The sequence below is a fragment of the Vombatus ursinus genome, unplaced genomic scaffold, assembly GCF_900497805.2.
Source record: "Vombatus ursinus unplaced genomic scaffold, bare-nosed wombat genome assembly UNPS02014171.1, whole genome shotgun sequence".
Taxonomy (NCBI): domain Eukaryota; kingdom Metazoa; phylum Chordata; class Mammalia; order Diprotodontia; family Vombatidae; genus Vombatus; species Vombatus ursinus.
The window spans coordinates 1,112,463-1,131,658 of record NW_020953949.1 but is presented as its reverse complement, the minus strand read 5'-3'; the positions used below and the strand labels follow the sequence as shown (position 1 = coordinate 1,131,658).

The following is a 19,196-nucleotide window of genomic DNA, read 5'->3' as shown; positions in this document are numbered from 1 at the left end:
TTCCATATTAGACATGTTGCAAAAAAAAAAAGGAAAGAAAATACAGTGAAAAAAATGCTTCAATCTACACTCAAAGTTCCTCAGTTCTCTTGTTGGAGGTGGACAGTATTTTTTATTATGGGTTCTTTGGAATTGTCTTGGATCATTTTGTTGATCACAGTAGCAAAGTCTTTCACAGCCGACCATCCTTATGATAATATTACTGTTAGTGTTGTGCAATGTTCTCCTGTTTCCACTCACTTCAATTTTCATCAGTTTATATGTCTTCCCAGGTTTTTCTGAAACCATTCCCCTCATTATTTCTTACAGCACAACAGTATTTCATCACAATCATATACCACAACAGTGTTCAGACAGTCTCCGATTGATGGGCATCCTCTCAATTTCGTATTTTTTTCCACCACAAAAAGAGCTGCTATAAATATTTTTGTATATATGGGTCCATTTTCCTTTTCTTTGTTCTCTTTGCAATACAGACCTAATAATGGTATTGCTGGGAGTATGCATGGTTTTATAGCCATTGGGCAAAGTTTCAAATTGCTCTACAGAATGGTTGGATCAGCTCACAACTCCACAAACAATGCATTAGTGACGCAATTTTTCCACATTTCCTCCAACATTTGTCATTTTCCTTTTCTGTCATATTAGCCAAAGTGTGAAGTAGTACTTCAGAGTTGTTTTAATTTGCCATTTCTCTAATCCACAGTGATTTAGAGCATTTTTTTCATATGACTGTAGATAGCTTTGATTTCTTCATCTGAAAACTGCCTGTTCATATCCTTTGACCATTCCTCAATTGGGGAATGATTTGTATTCTTATAAATTTGACTCAGTTCTCCATACATTTGAGAAATGAGGCCTTTGTCAGAAAAATTCTGCTATAAAAAATTTCTCAGTTTCCTGCTTTTGTTCTAATTTTGACTGCATTGGTTTTGTTGGTGCAGACCCTTTTTAATTTCATGTAATCAAAATTATCCATTTTACTTTGTATAAACCTGTTGATCTCTTGTTTGGTCATAAATTCTTCTCTTATTCATAGATTTGACAGGTAAGTCTTTCCACGCTCTCTTCGTTTACTTAAGATATCATCCTTCATGTCTAAATCATTTAGGTGAGGCAGGTTATTCTTGGTTGTAATACTAGCTCCTTTTGTGTTACAGAATAACATATTCCAAGCTCTGTACTTCTTTAACATGCAAGCTGCTAAATCTTGTGTAATCCTGACTGTGGCTCCACAATATTTGAATTGTTTTTTTTTTTTTGTCAGCTTCAAATATTTTCTCTTTGACCTGGGAGCTCTGGAATTTGGCTATAATATTCCTGGGAGTTTTCATTTTGGGATCTCTTTCAGGAGGTGTTTGGTAAATTCTTTCCATTTTTATTTTATCTCCAGTTCTAGGACATTGGAGTTTTCCTTTATAATTTCTTGAAATACGATGTCCAGGTTCTTTCTTTGACCATGACTTTCATGTAGTCCAACAATCCCTAAATTATCTTTCTCAATCTATGTTCCAGATCAGTTATTATTCCAATGAGATACTTCATTTTTTCTTCTATTTTTTTTCATTCTTTTGGATTTGTTTTATTATGGCTTGATATCTCATGGCATCATTAGCTTCTACTTGCCCAATTCTAATTTTAAAGGAATTCTTTTCTTTAGCAAGGTTTTCTATTTTTCTACTTGCTGAATTCTACTTTTTAAGGAGTTATTTTCACCAGTAAAGTTTCTGAGCTCTTTTACCATTTGGCCAATTCTATTTTTTAAGGTGTTACTTTCTGTGTTATATTTTGTGCCTCTCTTACCAAGCTGTTAATTGTCTTTTCAAAATTTTCTTGCAACACTCTCATTTCTTTTCCCAATTTTTCCTCTACTACTCTTATTTGGTAATCATTTTTCAGCTTTTCCAGGAATTCGTGTTGGGCTTGAGTCCAATTCACTTTTTTTTTTCCCTTTGAGGTTTGTAGCTGTTTTGACATTATTATCTTCTTCTGAGTTTATATCTTGATCTTTCCTGTCACTATAGTAGCTTTTTATTGTCAGATTGTTTCATTGTTCTTTGCTCATTTTTCCAGGCTACTTCTTGATTTTGAACTTTATGTTAAACATGAGCTCTGCTCCTGGTAGCTGGAAGGCACTTTCATAAACTTCAGCCTTTTTTGGACTTCTCTTCTCAGAATTAAATCTGGAGATTTAAAAGTTTTCCATGTTTCCAGGGTGGTGTGATCTGAGCAGACCTATGCTTCTCTCCTGGTCTATACTCTGGTCTTTACACAGGATCCCTTGTAGCCTGATCCTGATCCTTTGAAGCTATAATTGAAAATGCTTCTCAGGGACCCTGCTCCCCTTGGACTGCAAATGCTCCTCTGCCCCACAGAACTACAACCTGGAAATGTTATAGGCAATGGAATTGCCAAACAGCACCTGATCTTGCACCTAGTACTAGCACAGGGGATCCCTATAATCTCTTTCTGACTTGTTGTCTGATCTATTTACCATCTCTGGTTTTAGAGCTCTGGAATTTGCTGCTGCTGTTGTCTCAACTTCCAATGCCCACTGCTAGTGCTGCCATTATGTGGCCTTCAGACCAGCTTCTACCTCAGTGTCACAGACCTCTCCTTCCAACTTCCTAAGTTGTCTTGTGCTGGAAAAATGTCTCATCCTAGCCTTCTGTTGATTCAATTTGAGGCATTATTTTAAAGTTGTTTGGAGGAAAATTCTGGGAGAACTCAGCTATGGTGCTTCCCTTACTCTGCCATCTTGGCTCCCAATCTTCTTACAGTGTTATATTTCTTATTCTCGTGGAGTTGTTGAATTCTGCTGCTACATTTTATTTTATTTGTCTTTGAGCACAGAGACTTCTTTATTCTTTTAAGTTCCAAATTCTCTCCTTCCTCCTACTCCCTCCTCCATCCAATGAGAAGGCAAGAAAAACAAAACCTACTACAAATATGTATAGTAATGCAAAACAAATTTCCACATTTCTCTCCTTCACCCCCAAAAAACAGGCAAAAAAATTAGAAAATAGTACACTTCAAACTGCACTCCAAGTCCGTCAGTTCTGTTATTTGGAGGTAGATAACATGTTTCATCATGAGTCCTTTAGAATTATGGTGGGCCAATCACTAAGCTTTTTAAAGTTGATTTCTCTTTACAATGTTGCTGTTACTGTGTTGGTTGTTCTCCTGGTTCTGCTTACTTCACTTTGCATCAGTTCATATAGGTCTTCCCAGGTTTTTTTGAAACCATACCCTCAACCATTTCTTACAGCAAAATAGTATTCCATCATATTCTACAACTTATGCTACAACTTATTCAGCCATTCACCAATTGAGGGGCATTTTTAGTTTCTGACTCTTCGTCACGATAAAAACAGTGTCTATAAGGATTTTTTAAAACAAAATATGGGTCCTTTTACTCTTTCTTGGAAAGGGATTTTGCTGCTGCTGTTGTCTCAACTTCCAGTGCCCATTGCTAGTGCTGCCACTATGTGGGTTTAAAGACACAGTAGCAGTATTGTTGGTTAAAAGGGTATGCACAGTTTAATAGCCTTTTGGGCATAGTTCCAAACTGTTTTGCACAACAGTTGGACAAGTTCACAGCTCCACCGATAGCATGTTAGTGTACATGTTTTCTCATAGCTCTAGGATTTGTCATTTTCCTTTTTTCTGTCAATTTAGATAATCTGATTGGTATAAAGTGTGGCTTTAATTTGCATTTATCTAATCCAGACCTGCACAACTTGGCAGGAGACAGGGGCCAAAATTAAAATAAGCTAAATTTCTTTGGGCCACAGATAGGTTTTTAGCAGCTCATTTTCCAAGTAAAAGTAACTGGAGACAGATTAAAGATGGTTGGTTGCCACAGGTCATGTGACAAACAAGAGAGCGTGCACAGTGGTGGCCATATGTTGTGCAGGCCCAATCTAATCAATAGTGATTTAGAGCAATTTTTTTTTTGGGGGGGGGGGGTTCAGCTATTGATAGCTTTGATTTTTCTTTTGAAAATTGCTTATTCATACCCTTTGACCTTTTGTCAACTAGAGAATGGCTTTTATATTTGTAAATTTGACTTAGTCCTTTGTATATTTTAGAAATGAGATCTTTAGCAAAGAAACTTACCACAAAGATTTTTCCCCTAGGTTCCATTTTATTTTTCACAGTCTACCATTTGTTTAAGTTTTTCAATAATCTAGCTTAAATTATTCATGTTCCTTTCATTTTTTTTCTCCCAAACTCTTATTTCATTTCTAATTTCTTTTTTTCCCCTCGCTTTATTTCTTCTAGTCACTCCTGTGGCCCTTATGGCCAAGCTCTATTTTTGCCCCTCCAAGGATCTGCTTGTATTTGCTGTGGGAGCTTCTCTCTTCTTTTGGGGATTCCTCTAAGTCTTCTCAAACTATACTATATATTTCTTCATTATGTGTGGCATTTTCTTATTTACTCATTTTTTTCAGTCTCGGTTCTTGGTTTGGGATTTGGTGGTCAGGCTAGTCCTCCCCAGCTCTTTTGGATGGCTTGCATTGTCTTTTGTAGACTAGGTGTCACTGCCAATTCTTTTGCCAACCCAGAAGGATTTGCTGGTACTAAGTGCTACTCTATGCTTCAGTTCCTAGTCTGTCTCATTGTCCTGTGAGTCCATTGCAGGCTCTGGCCTCCACCAAAATCTGTCTTCTTCTCTTTGCATAATCCTTGATTAGAAATTGGTTCCATCTCCTGCTGTGGGCCTGATACGCCCCAGAGGAATCCTGGAAACCACACTGGTCTTACGCCTTCTAACAAACCCTCCTAGTGCTAGCAACCAGGTACCGAGTTGGCTTGACCTCCTGTTATGGCTTTAAATGCTCTGAGTAGCAGAGATGAGGCCATGTCCCTGCATAGGGACACATGATGGTGGGTTCTTTCCCTCCTTCCGTTCTGACAGGACAGTTTCAAAATCTGGGTTCAGGCCTTTGATTTGATTACTAGACCTTGCACTGACTTTACACTCCCTGTTCAGAGCATTGGGTGACTGGTTTCAGGTATGTTTGTGGGAGCTTGCCCTGGGTGCCTCTGGCTTTCAGCTAGTTTACCTCAGTTTGCACTAGCTTCCCTGACATGATCCCTCTTCCTGACTCCATCAACTTCCGTAATTTTATGTATAAATATTATATTTATACTGGCCTCCTGGTGAGAACCCTTTACCTGCCCACAGTGGCTTGTAACCATCTTTTTTTTTTTTAATTCTGATCTGCATAGAGGAAACATTTCTGATTCTCTGCAGTTTTCATTATCAGAGGTCTTTGGTTTTAGATATTTGTTGTAGTTTACATGAGGAAAGCTGGACTTCGCTATGACTTTTTTTCCTTTCTATGACTTTTCAGTGCTGTCATATGAACTAGAAGGCTTGCTTACAAAAATTCCACAATGAAATTTAATATACATTGGTTAAATCAACTGCCATAATGGAGAGATCAAAGGAACCTGAAAAAAACAAACCAACAAACATCTTAGTTAATAAGCAAACATTTGACTTACTTGCCAAGAAGACAGATATGGAAACCAAGGTTGACACTGATTTAGAATATAGATTCATTCCTAAGATCTTGTGGAGAAGGATGATATAAGATTATGAATAGTATTGACTCACAGAACATCAAGAAACAATAAAGGGGGGGTACTATTTAAAGAAAGTTTGGGGAACGATCCAAGAAAAGAAAATTATCACTAAGGCAGTTAAGAATGAAAGTAGAAGGACAACAAATAGATGGAAAAGATCTGCAAGATTTTTCTGATAAACTTTCCACCATCAAGAACAGTGATTCATCACATTTGGATTCTAACATATTCCTGAATGCGATTATGAAGGAAGTGGAAATGGTACGGAAGTAAATGAAGCTGGGAAAAGTAGCTGAACAGAGGTACATTCTAAAGGTAACAGAAATATAATGACACAGGGACTAGTCAGTAGCTGAGGTAGCTGAGGAAAGGAAAAGTGTAAGAGGAACTTTGTGTTTGTTCATGTGTGTGTATTCTCTGATTATTTATGAAAATTTGAGCACCAGCAGGCCTTGCCACATTCATTACATTGAAAAGGTTTCTCTGCACTATGAATTTTCTGATGTTCATTAAGGGGTCTTTTTCTATCAGAAAGTCTTGCCACATTCACTACATTCAAAAGATTTCTCACCAGTATTAACAGACTGATGTTGATTAAGGAATGCCTAAAGGCAATGCTTAAAGCAAATGCCTGAATCTAAAGACCCTCTCACATATATTATATTCACAGGATTTCTCACCAGTATGAATTCTCTGATGTTCTGTAAAGTCTGAGTACCTGCAGGAGGCCTTGCCACATTTATTACATTGATACGGTTTCTCACTAGTATGAATTTTCTCATGTTCCTTAAGCTTCTCTTTCAGCTGAAAGGCCCTTCCACAGGAATCACATTTATATGATTTAAATATTTTTCACTGAAATGCTTAGCTTTGGAGTAGAATCCTAGGATTCATGCTGAGTTTCCAAATCTAAATGGCTAATCTTTGGTTCATTGCTCTTGGGCATCCATGGTGCTTCCTTTTGTTCCAAGTGGTAGATGACACACAGTTTAAAAAATGCAAGTCCTGTGGGGCCCCAACTAACAGGAGCACAGTGCTCATTTTCTCCTCCCCAATTTTACCTCCTCCTGGAAAAGGGCACAGTCATCTGAAGGCAGAGCTCATGGTCTTAAACTGGACCTCCATCCTGGCCTGCCCTGCTCAAAGACAAGAGGAACTTTTCTTTGAGTTTCTAAGAAACTCAGCATACACAGAGGTATAAGAGGACATTTTCAAACATCATTACTAAAAAGATGACTGAGAAAACACAAATAATTGCTGACTCCAAGGGTCTATTTTCCCAGCTATATAAAATTTTTATGATAATTATTTACACATGTATCAATGGTACCACTGATGAAAGTATTACAAGGAAATAGGTAGGCTTTTACAAGCAATATTCCATTTTCCAACTCCCACGGATAGAATTACCATCTCTGTGCTAATGATTCTCAAATCTACCTATCCTGCCCCAATCTCTCTGTTGACTTCCAATCTAGTACATGCAACTGCTTTTCTGACATCATGAACCAGACATTCAAGAGACATCTTAAACTCAACATAACTAAAACAGAACTTATTATCTTTTCCCCTCTACACCTTCCTCGTTCAAACCCCTCCCACCCCCCACCTTCCCTATTATTATAAAGGGAACTTGGGTGTCATCCTCTATTCTGCTATTTCTCATTCCCATGTCCAATCTGTTGCCAAGGCCTATCAATTTCACCTTTGCAGCATCTCTCAAATATACCCCCATCTATTCCCTGACACTGCCATCACTCTGGTCCATGCCCTCATCAGCTCACTCCTAAACCACTGCAATAGACTACTGATGGGTCGGCTTGCTTCAAGTCTTTCCCCACTCCAATCCAACCTCTATTCAGCCACCAAAATGATTTTTCTAAGAGGCAAATCAAACCAATGGGTTACCATCTCACCTCCAGGATCAAATACAAAATATCTGTTTACATACACCATTAAAAGCCCTTTATAATCTAACCTCCTTCTACATTTCCAGTCCTCTTACACCTTACTCCTCACCATCTACTCTTCAATCCAGTAACACTGGCCTCCTTGATACTCCACGAACAATACATTTCATCTCAACTGTGGACATTTTCTCTGTCTGTCCCCTATGCCTGGAATGTTCTCCCTCCTCATCTCTGCCTACTGGTTTCCCTGGCTTCCTTAAAATCTCAACTAAAATTTCATCTTCTATAAGAAGCCTTTCCAAACTCCTCTTAATTTCAGTGCCTTCCTTCCATGAATTATTTTCTGTTTATCTTGTATACAGCTTGTTTGTTTGTACATATTTGTTTGTGATCTCCCCCATTAAACTGTGAGCTCCTGAGAGCAGGGACTATCTTTAGACTTTGTTTTTTATCACCAGAGCTTTGCACAGTGCCTAGCACACATAGTGGGTACTTAATAAATGTTTATGGACTGACTAGTAGAACCACAGCTTGACCAATACCTCACTGACTAAAAAAAACATACAGAAAAGAAGATCTCACTGTGCTTACTATTATTTTTAAAGTTTTTATTCCACAGAGAAAAATGCTACCTTAGAGGTTTTCCCGTATCAACAAGGTTATTTTTCTCCTTCATCCAACAAGGTTACTTCTCATGTAAATCAAAATTTTACAAATTTTTGGAAGATATGAAGATAAGATATAAGATATCTTAGATTTGTATTTCCTTTTGGGAAAGTGAAAATTTCTTCTAATGACTCCATGGTCTTAACATTAACAAAGGCTCATCTTTTTAATACTAATACTCTTCTAGTGGAGTTATATAATTGTGATTCATAGGGAGAGGCAAACTAAAGTATGTCATCAAAGAAATACATAATAAAAAAAAAGACTGGCTGTTCACATGATGAAAACAAGATATAACCAAAGGACAGCTGGAATACTCTATCGGTATCCTCCCATGTTAAAGGCAGCATATTGAAATGAAAAAGGGAAAAGTAGAAGTTTATCTGTATTAAGCATTAATTGAAGTTATATGCACTAAGAGTAGAGAATTGGAACAAATATAATTTAAAATGCTATCTCTTTTTTAAAATTCTGAGAATAAGATGTAAATCAGTGGAGTTTCATCTGAAGGTATTCAAAAGAAAAAGGAAAAAATTATATTTGAAATGGAAAGGACAAAAATCAAAGAATCAAAAAATAAATATTTATTAAGCACCTGCATTGTGCCAGGCACTGTGCTAGGTCAAGGAGCTTATAATCAAATCGGGGAGATAAATATGCCATCAAACATATACAAAACAAACTATATATAAGATAAACAGGAAACAATTAATATGGGGAAGGAATGGAATTAAGAGGGGTTAAGGAAGGCTTCCTATAAAAGGTGGGATTTACTTTGGAACTTAAGGAAGCCAGGGAAGTGAGTAGTTGGAACACAGGAAGGAGTGTTCCAGGAATGGGGAGAGAATGCCTGGAAGACAAGAAAGGTTTGAGGGAATTAGATCATGTTAACAGGGGAAATGATCCTGAAAAGGGATGGGATAAGGAAAGTTTTTATAAATATCTATTAGGAAAAAATCACTAAATAGAAAACAGACTACTTGTAAGGTTAATAATAGTATCTGAAATCTTAAAATGACTGAGGTATTGAAATACTTTCAGAATTGCTACTTTAGAAGGGCCAGACAAAAGAAGACAATCTAATCTCAACACGCGATAACTAAAATCAGGTAAAGGAACATAAGGAAGTTAAAGTAAAAAAAAAAAAAAGCTAATTTTAATTTAATGAGTAGTAAATGGCACTACTAGAGGGGAAAACAATTAGGTAATTGATTAATTGTGCTCAGTTACATACTGAAATACAACTTTTATTTCCAGTTTAGGTTAGAGCTTCTTCCTTGACAATTTCACAGTAAATTAAATGAATGTATGTCTGAATTCCCAGATACAGTAGTAAACCTGAAGACCCAGCCAGTAGTTTCATAGATTAACATTTAGATCAAGGCAGAAGGTTTTAATTAAATGATTGGCCTTGATAAGCGGTATAAACAAAATTCCATTTAATTTGCTCCTTTTTATTCCATTATGGGAAAATGAGGTTAGTGTACCCATTAATTTGCCTGGCGTTTCTAGTCTCAAAATACATGAATAACCAACTCATCAATTTTCCCCTAAAACTAGTTCCCTATCTCTATCATCATATCCTAGTCATGTGAGCTCAAAGACCTGGGATCATATTTAATTTCCTTTATTGTTTCCCCAATATCTAGCTAATCACCAAGTTCTGCTTCAATCTTGTATAACTCTCATCTTTTTCATTCCTACTGGATAATAATCTCCTAACTAATCTGCCCCTCTTACCTATATCAAACATTGCTGATACTTTATCTCATTTGTGCCCTGTGAAGAAGGTATAACAGGTATTATTGTTGCCATATTAGAGATGAAGAAATTGAAGATCAAAAGTGACTTGCCTATGGTCACACAGTTAGTAAAGTATCAGAGGTGCTTCTAACTTTCCCTTCTCCCTCAAAAAAAAAAAAAAGCTTTATATTGTGAAATGCCACAACTTCTAACTCTGAGAATCTAGCTATTATGTGAAGGAAATAACAAATGTTTGCTTTTCCGTTTTGTTGTAAAAGGGATAGAACTCCCCACTTTCAAAAGCACACTTATCTTTGAGCCAGAGATCCTACTAACAGGGATATCTCCCAAGGAAGTTGATTATAAAAGCAAAAGTTCTACATACACCAAAATAGTTTAAAACTATGGTTTATAAGCAAAAAAGTTTATAAGCATTTTATTTGGTAGAGGCAAATACCCAGAAACAACATTAATACCCACTAATTGTGAAATAGTTAAGCAAGTTGTACTACATGAATGTAATTGAATATTATTACTGTTTTAAGAAATGATGGCGGAGAAGAGGGAAAGGGATACAGGAGGAAATTTAAGTGATGTGAAAGCAAAAGATAACAATAAAATTTATTTTTAATTAAAAAATTATGAATCTGATATATACAGGGAAGCAGAGAAGACTTACATGAACTGATACAGAGTGAAACAAGCAAAATCAGAGAAACAATATACAAATGACAACAACAATGGAACTAGAACAACATGATGAAAGTGAATGCTGTATAATTATGACTAAGCTTGGACCTAAAGAACAATTAGTGATAAATTCTTTGATAGGAATCAAAGTCTTTAATTGCAAAAGTGGAAAACTATAAGTATACAATATTGTATAAAACCAGACTTTTCATCCTACGGATTAATTTTTTTTTAATTCCCCACTCATCGTCATCCCCTCTTTTATTCTTTGTTATAGATAATGGAAGAGAAAGGAGGAAAGAATACACTCAGAAATGTTAAGTGATGTAAAAATAAAAGATAGCAACAAAATTTATTTTTAAAAACTATACATTTCATATATATATATATATTTATAAGATCACCTGTTTGACAGATACTGAAAACTTTCCCACCATTGGAAGAAAAAAGTATATATATTTCAGTTATATTAAGGAGTTATTATAAGTTTGAAAACTGTGAAACGTCATCCTACAAAAGACAAACATTAATACACCGAAGAGAAATTCCTCACCAAATAGAGATGCTGATGAAAATGACTTGGAAAGTAGCAATGTTAATTATGCTAATCATTTTTAATTAAAAGGGCATAAGAGTATGCAGTAAATCAAAAAAGTTGCCAAAAAAATCTACTTACCTTTAGGCTGAATATAAAGAGGCATCAAATGATAAATGGGATATAATTTCTCCAATAAGAAGTGTTAATATCATTTTTAAAAGATCTTAAGTTAAAAAAAACTGTGACATTGGGTAGAAAAAGAACTACAAAAATCTATGAAGAAATGAGAATGGGCAAATCAAAAGATTTTGTAGGATTGAGAAGTTGGTCAAAAGTAGATAACAACTTACTGATATTTGAAAGATTGGGTACAAAAGCCAGAGAGGCAACTTTCTACAATGTATTCCCTGAATACTTGAATATAAGAATATAAGCTTGAATATAAGAATACAACAAAGTGGTATATAAGAGAAAGAAAGCCTCAGGAGAAAAAACTATGGACTTTGAAGATTTAGTCATTTAAAACTGGATTGACTACCAAAGCAATATAGAATACACTCCAGGGAACTGTGATGGGTAGCATACCTTTCTAGGTCTCTGCCTATTTCTATGCTATATAATTTGATAATCCCTGAATGCCATTAAAAGAATTCCTTTAAAAATCACCTGGAAATAAACCAAGCAATTATTCTTGCATTTAAAAGTGCACATAGTAGGTCTTAATTGCCAACCAAATTATATTCATCACCATTACATTAAAATATTTCAGCACACAAAACTAGTCATCCCCTAAATCAGCCCATTAACATCTATGAATGCATTTTACAGAACTATTTTCACACAAAGATTCAAAATCATGGTTAATACATGTTTCATATACATAATTCTGAGAGATCAAGGGCTATTTATGCCAGAATTTCAATCAGGGGAAAAAAGTTCATAGTCTAATTCTGCTATAGAACTACCTCTGCCCTCTGTGCATGTGTTATACACGCTCTGTCAGAATTGACAACCTGTTAGAATTTGTAAGGTCTAAGAGCCAGGAAAACAGATATGTCAACATTTTAAAAGTGCTCTTAGGCATAGGGTGAAACTGAACTACCATTTTCCTCCCATCTCTTAAAATCAAAAAAAAGAAAACCCTACTCTTACAGGTTCCATTACTTTTTATTATAAAGACCAGAGCAAATTCATACATTCACTTCACCAAATACAATCACAACTATTTAAAGCTGGAAAGGAATTTTAAGATTATCTAGTTCAACTCCCTAACATTCACACTCAGAAACTGAGGCCCAGGGAGGTAAACTTGATTGACTCAAGATCACAGAGCTAATGACTAGCAGAGCCAGAATTTGAACCAAGGCCTTTTCATGCCAAATCCCAAGTTCTTTTCCATTGTAACTCATTCCCCCCACCATTTTGAGGCAGGCCTCAAAATAAAGGTATTTTGTTTCACAGATTTTTTGTAAGTCAGTTATTTGGAATGCAGAACATAGTTTTCATAGATACAATGTTTTAAGTGGTAGCTAGCCCATAAAGAGTATGTATAACCCATCACATAGATAAAATACTGTATATGTAAAACATAAAACAATTTTTAAAACTTGTAAGAGTTTAATTAAATAATATAAAATTAAACAAATAAAATAATATAAAATTAAATAATATAAAATATTAAATTATCTTGAAGAAAATAGGGACATTTAGCCTGGAGAAGAGAAGACTTTGGTAGGGATTTGATGGCTGTTTTCAAATAATTGAATACAGCCTATAGTTCAAGTAAAAGAGGAAATCTATTCTGTTATCCTAAAGGACACAAACTAAACCAATCTGTCCAAGTTTGGTGGCGGGGTGTAGGCAGTAGACTTACTACAAGGAAGAACTTTCTGAGAAGAGTTGTCAAACAAGGCACCAGGCTTTTTCTTGAATTAATGGACTCATCATCATCAGAAGTGTTTAAGCAGAGACTATATGACCATCCTAACACGTATGTAATTGAAAGGAGTTTTAAACTATAAGATTTTTAAAGCATTCCCACCTACTGTAAGATTCTATTAAACACTATCTCCTGATACTATCTATTCCCAAGATGCAAAGGGATGACTGTCAGTACCTCCAGATAACTGACACTTGAACATATAGATTCTCATAGAGGGTTATAAAAAGGCCTTCACCAAAGCCTGAATGGCTTATTTAAATGACTGAATGAATAAAAAAGTGGAAGAATGCAGAAATTAAGAATTAGACAAGCCCAACTTTCCTGAGTCTTTCTAAAAGGCAAACCTGAAAAAAATTTAGAGTTTCATAGTTTGTTAGTGCTTTTGAAATTTTAAATTTACAAGTTTTTATTACAAGAGTGAATTTAAACCATATGAAAAAGTCATACTAAGAAAAATAACTCCCACACTTAGCAAATTTTCCTTTTACATACTTCCCAGCAAAAATAATAAATTTTAAAATGGTAAATGCAGGTGGTTAAAAAAAAATCAAACTTATTCATACTAAATACTTCAACAAACAGTATAATTTTCTAATCTGATTATATATGAAATCATTTAAAATTGGACTCTAACTCAAAAATTTACAACTGAAATGGACCTACAGAACATTATATAGTCTCGTATCATCATTTTACATATAAAGACATTTAGCCAGAAAGGCTGAGTTCCCCAAGCTCACATGCAAACAGAAAACAGATTAAAAATCATTTCTAAAGAATCTTATGATAATAAAAATACAGCAATTTTTCTGAATATGTTTAAAAGTAAAAAATATAATAGGTAGCATTTATATAGTGCTTTAAGTTTGGAAATGCACTTTATATTTTATTTCATTCTCAACTGGATCAACTTTAGATTTTAAAACAAAAGGAAAAAAAATTACAGGGGGAAATTTTACATTAATCCCATGATACAAATAATTCTACTACTCAAAGAGAAGGGATTGAACATAGAACAATGGCTTTAAGAGTATAACTTATCTTTCAATTAGTTTTTGTGATAGTTTAAGTTATTTAAGGTAGTGAAACATAAAGAATTAAATAGAATCTTCAAGATCTGGATATTATGTAACTGGAACCTGGCCACATTGTTCAAAAAGGCAATTTTATAAATAAAAACAAATCATTTGTAGACAGCACCTTCCATATGGCACATTTCAAACCAATGGAAGCTACTATGAAAAAAATCACTTGTAAAGCTTGATATTATAGAAACTGCAAGCAACCAAGAAAACACAGGATTTTGTACTTGTATTGCTCTGAATCATCTCATTTAGAAACCAAAATCAATACTGCAAAAATGTGATAATCAAAATAATCCCAAGGTTCTACCACTAGCATTATCCAGAAAAGAATATGGCATTAGCAACTTAGAGGTTAAAAATTAAATGAGGCTTCAAAGTATAAGTTTCTTCTTAACTTCTGTATCAGTTTTCCTGTAGAAGAGAATAAACATACTATTACACAGACTGACTGACTAAATCAGGCATATAAGAAATATAACCCTTCAAGAAATAAGCAATAGGGGAAAAAAGGCAAATGTAAAACAGATTTCCCAAGATTCCTCTGCACCGTGAATTATAAATGTTTTATATCTTGACCTAGGAAAGTCTCCTTACCATCCCAAGGCAGAAGAGGATGAAGAGCAGAAGCCATGGTAAATCTGTACAGCTTCGATCCTCCAGAGGTTTCCACTCTCGTTTGGAGCTCTAAATTGAAAACACAAAATAACAGAGAATAGAGATAAGTTAGTTAAAACTAGAAATGTATAAACCCACAAAAACCAGACCAACTTTCCTATTCTGCCTTCAGAAATCTAATAAATAAATCCATTATTAAATAAACCTTTATTAAGTGTTCACATGTGCCAAACCCTGTGCCAAGTGCTGAAGATACAAATACAAAAGTGAGATCAGAGTTTCAGTCATCATGGAGCTTAATTTCTTTTGAGGGATACCACATATTTAGAGAGAAATACATCCATGATACTCACAAAATGAACAAATTTAAAGAGAAAAATATAGGCAGCAGAAGGGGAGGGAAGACTACAACTAAGCAATCAGGAAAAGGCTTTTTTAAAGGAGGTGACACTTGAGCTAAACCTTGAAAAGAACTAACGGTTGCAAGAGGGGGAGGTGAGGAAGGAGAACATTCCAGGCACTGGTGCCATGTTGTACGAAGTCTTTGAGACAAGATAACAGAATTATATCAAACATGCTAATTTTACAGATGAGGAAACTGAAGCCCAGAGAAGTTAAATGACTTTCCCAAGGGCACACAAGTAGGAATAGAAGTGGGATTTGAACCTAGGTCCTCTGAGTCCAAAGACAGTGTTTTTTTTTTTCTACTATACTCTTTTCTAGAACTTGGAATGTCATAGGAGGAACAGCAAGTATGCCAGTTTGGCCAAAGTGCAGATAAAGGAAAGAAATGTATAATCAGACTGGAAAAATGAGCTACAGCCAGACTGTGAAAGGTTTTAAATGCCAGGAGTCTATCCTTCTTCTTAAAGACAATAGGGAGTCACTGAAACTTCTTAAGCAGGGCTATGACAAGGTAAGACTTGTGCTTTAGGATGAACAATTTGTCAGTGTATGGAATATGGATCAGTAGGAAGGTAGGAAGTAAATAAGCATTTATTAAGTGTCTACTATGTGCCTGGCATTGTGCTAAGCACTTTATAAACACTTTCATTTAATCCTCACAACCACCCTGGGAGGTAGGTGCTGTTATTATTATCATTCTTCAGTTGAGGAAACTGAGGCAGACAGAGATTTTTAAGTGGTTTGCCAAGGTCACACGGCTAATAAGTATCTAAGGCTATATCTGAACTCAGGTATTTCTGACTATAGGCCCAGCACTCTATCCAGCCTCAACCCTCTTCACTCAGCTGAAACTGCTCCTGCCAAAATTATCATCAATTTCTTTTCATCCATAAATCTAAGGGACTGAGAAAAGTCTCAGTCTTCATCCTGCTAGACTTCTCAGCACTAGACCATTTAACATCATTGACTAACTTCTTCCTAGATAACCTCTCCTCTCTGGCTCTGTCATACTCTTTCCTGGCTGTCCGCCTACCTGTCTGACTACTCCTTTTCATTCATGATATACACTGTGGTTATACCTCCCAAGCTCTATTTCAGCCCTCTCACTTGGTGACCTCCCCAGTTCCCCTGGTTTCATTCATCACCTCTATGTGTATGATTTCCATATCTAAGAGAGTCAGCCCTAATCTCTCTTCTAAGCTCCAGCAGTTACGCATCACCTACTTCCAATGAGACATTTCAAACTGGCAAGTTCACAGGTATCTCAAACTCAAGATGTCATTTTCCCCACCAAATCCACCCTTCTTCTGAACTCATCTGTTATGGGTTCATGCACCTGCATCCTTACAGTCACTCTAGTTTGTAACTTTAGCATCATCCTTGACTCCTAACTCTCCCTCACTCCATACATCCATTCAGTTGCCAATTCCTGGTATTTCTCCACATTTCTCACTTACATCACCCATCTTCTCCACTCACATAGTCTCCACTTTAGGTTTGGTTCTCATTATCTCTCTTGTACCACTGCAACAGCCTCTTAATTGGTTTCCCTGACTCAGGTCCCCACTCCAATCCATCCTCCACACAGTTGTCAAAACGGTTTTCCTAAAGTGCAAGTCTAATCCTATTCAATAAACTCTAGTGACTCACTGTTACCTCAAATAGAAATCCCCTTATCTGGTAAAGTTCTTTATAATCTGTTCTCTTCTTACTTTTCTCATCTTCTTACACATAATTCCCCCAGAGCACTTTCTAGTCAAGCCATATAGGCCTGCTTGTTCATCCTCATGATGTTCCATTTACCATCTCCATGCCTTTGAAATGGTTGTCAATCTTGCCTGGAATGCTATATACTTCATCACCTCTGCCTCCTGGAATTCCTTTTCCTTTAAAACTTAGACGATTTTTCCTAATTCTCTCATCCTATCCTGATACTAGTCCCATCCCTCTGAGATTACTTTCCATTTATACTAAGGTATCTTGTATGTACATAGATATTTGCATGTTGTCTCCCCAGTTAAAAAGTGAGCTACTGGAAAGCAGGGACTGTGTTTTTTCCATTTCTTTGTATTACCAGTGCTTAGTACATGGCTGCAACATAGTAAGCACTTCATAAATGCTTGTTGTCTGACAATAGCTTACACAGAAAAACCATCACATGAAGGTTTTTCAAGGTTGGAAAGATCTGGGAATGTCTGAATACGGAAAGAAAAAGATCCAGCAAATTAAATAAGAAGATGTTTAAAATTAGTTAGAAAAGGGGATTGGTCAAAGGGGCAAGCTAGTGGATGATATGGGAGGGAATGGAATCAAGGGCACAGCTAGAAGAATTGGTGTTGGCAAAGAGAAGGCCTACCTTATGACCCTACAGAAGATAGGGAATGATGTCAAAATGATTTGAAGTATGGACTTAGGTGAGTGAGCAACTGAAGGATGGCTGCAAATTTTCCAGTGAAGTATGAGGTAATAGCAACTGATGCAAAGGATGGGGAAAGGAGTAGATGGCATAAGAATCTTGAGGAAAAGCTATGCATAATACAATAGAATCAATCAAGAAAAAGTAAAAAGATTGGAATATAGCAGTGAGTGCCACAGTCAGTATGGTTTTGTGACCTTCTCCAACAGTATTCAGTAACACTTAAGCAGGAGTGAAGAAGACACATAGCTGGTGTTTGGAAAGTGAGACTAAGGACAGGGCAATGGGGCAAGGAATTCAAGGGCTGAGAAACATAAAGTTGACTGGATAAGGATCAAGATTTTGAAGAGAGGAAAGAAAGGCCAGAGAGCAGGACTGGTGGCCTAGGAAAACAGGTTGGATGGAATGAAAAATAGTTATTAAGAACAGTACTGTGTGAGATTAAAAAGTATAAGGCTTGAGAACTTCCCATGAAGAGCTTACAATCTAGATGCAAAGACATTTACACATACAAGTAATTGTAAATTGTGATACACAGTTAAATGATATATTACTGGTATGGACAATGAGTGCTTTGGAGTTCTAGGAACTATGATTGCTGTTTCTTAGAATCATAAAGAAAGGCCTCTTGGAGGAAGTGGAGCTCAAACTGGGCTTTCATGAATGGATAGAATTTCAAACAACAGAAAGAGAGAATGAATCCTACCACAGTAGAGGAAAAACAGTGTGCTTGTATCAGAAGATATGAGTTCAAGTCCTGATTTAATTGTTTAATAAGTATGACTTTAGTAGGCAAGTAACTTCACCTCTTTAGGCTTCAGTTTCTTCATCTATATAATAAAAGGGTTAAACTAGATGACTTCCAAGGTCCCTCTCAGCTCTAAATCTATGCTCTTTGATCGAAGACATAATCAGGATATTGAGTAGACAGACTTCACTGGAACAAAAATGTCAGGCTTATGAATGATTAGTTCCATTTTTATTAACAAAAAATGGAGAAGCGAATTAAATAATAGGTTTAAGAGTTGGGGGGGCTGTCACTGTAAACAATGGGGAGATAGTGAAAGTTTTTAAGCAAGAAAAGCACATGAAAAACATGAGACTAAGAAAACTGGGACTAAGTCCCAGTTCAACCACTTAAGTAGCTGTGTGACTGGCAAAACTGAAACAACTAATATTTAATAATCACCTGTTGGAATATTACTGTGCCAAAAGGAAGGAAAGTTATGAAGAATTCAAAGAAATAAGGGAAGGCTTATATGAAGTGAAGCAGACTAAGCAAAACAGAAGGAAAATAGGAGCATACTAGATACTAGAGAGATACTAGAACTATCTAAATGAAGACAACTTTAAATGACTACAAAATTCAGATAAAAAACAATGGGCAATGCTAGTAGTGATTTATAAAGTAAACAACTCTTCTTTCTTTTAAGGAATAGAAAGTTAGAAACATAAGATTACATGTAAAATCAATCTTATGTTGCTTTACTGTGTTGAGTAATTGCACAATTTGAGGGCATTGAATTGGGAGTTTGTATGATATTTTGAAATAAAACTTATCAGTAAAAAGAATTTTGGGGGGCCAGCTAGG

The 19,196-nt window shown here is 35.8% G+C and overlaps 1 protein-coding gene across 2 annotated transcripts in view; it reads right to left on the bottom strand.

The window, feature by feature from the left end:
- SLC44A1 (solute carrier family 44 member 1) overlaps positions 1-19,196 on the bottom strand; it is a 201,208-nt gene that overhangs the window by 128,838 nt on the left and 53,174 nt on the right. For both annotated transcript variants that reach the window (XM_027859730.1, XM_027859732.1), the window contains exon 2: positions 14,764-14,853. In XM_027859730.1, the coding sequence (XP_027715531.1) occupies positions 14,764-14,853 (90 nt within the window). The remainder of the gene's footprint in view (positions 1-14,763; positions 14,854-19,196) is intronic.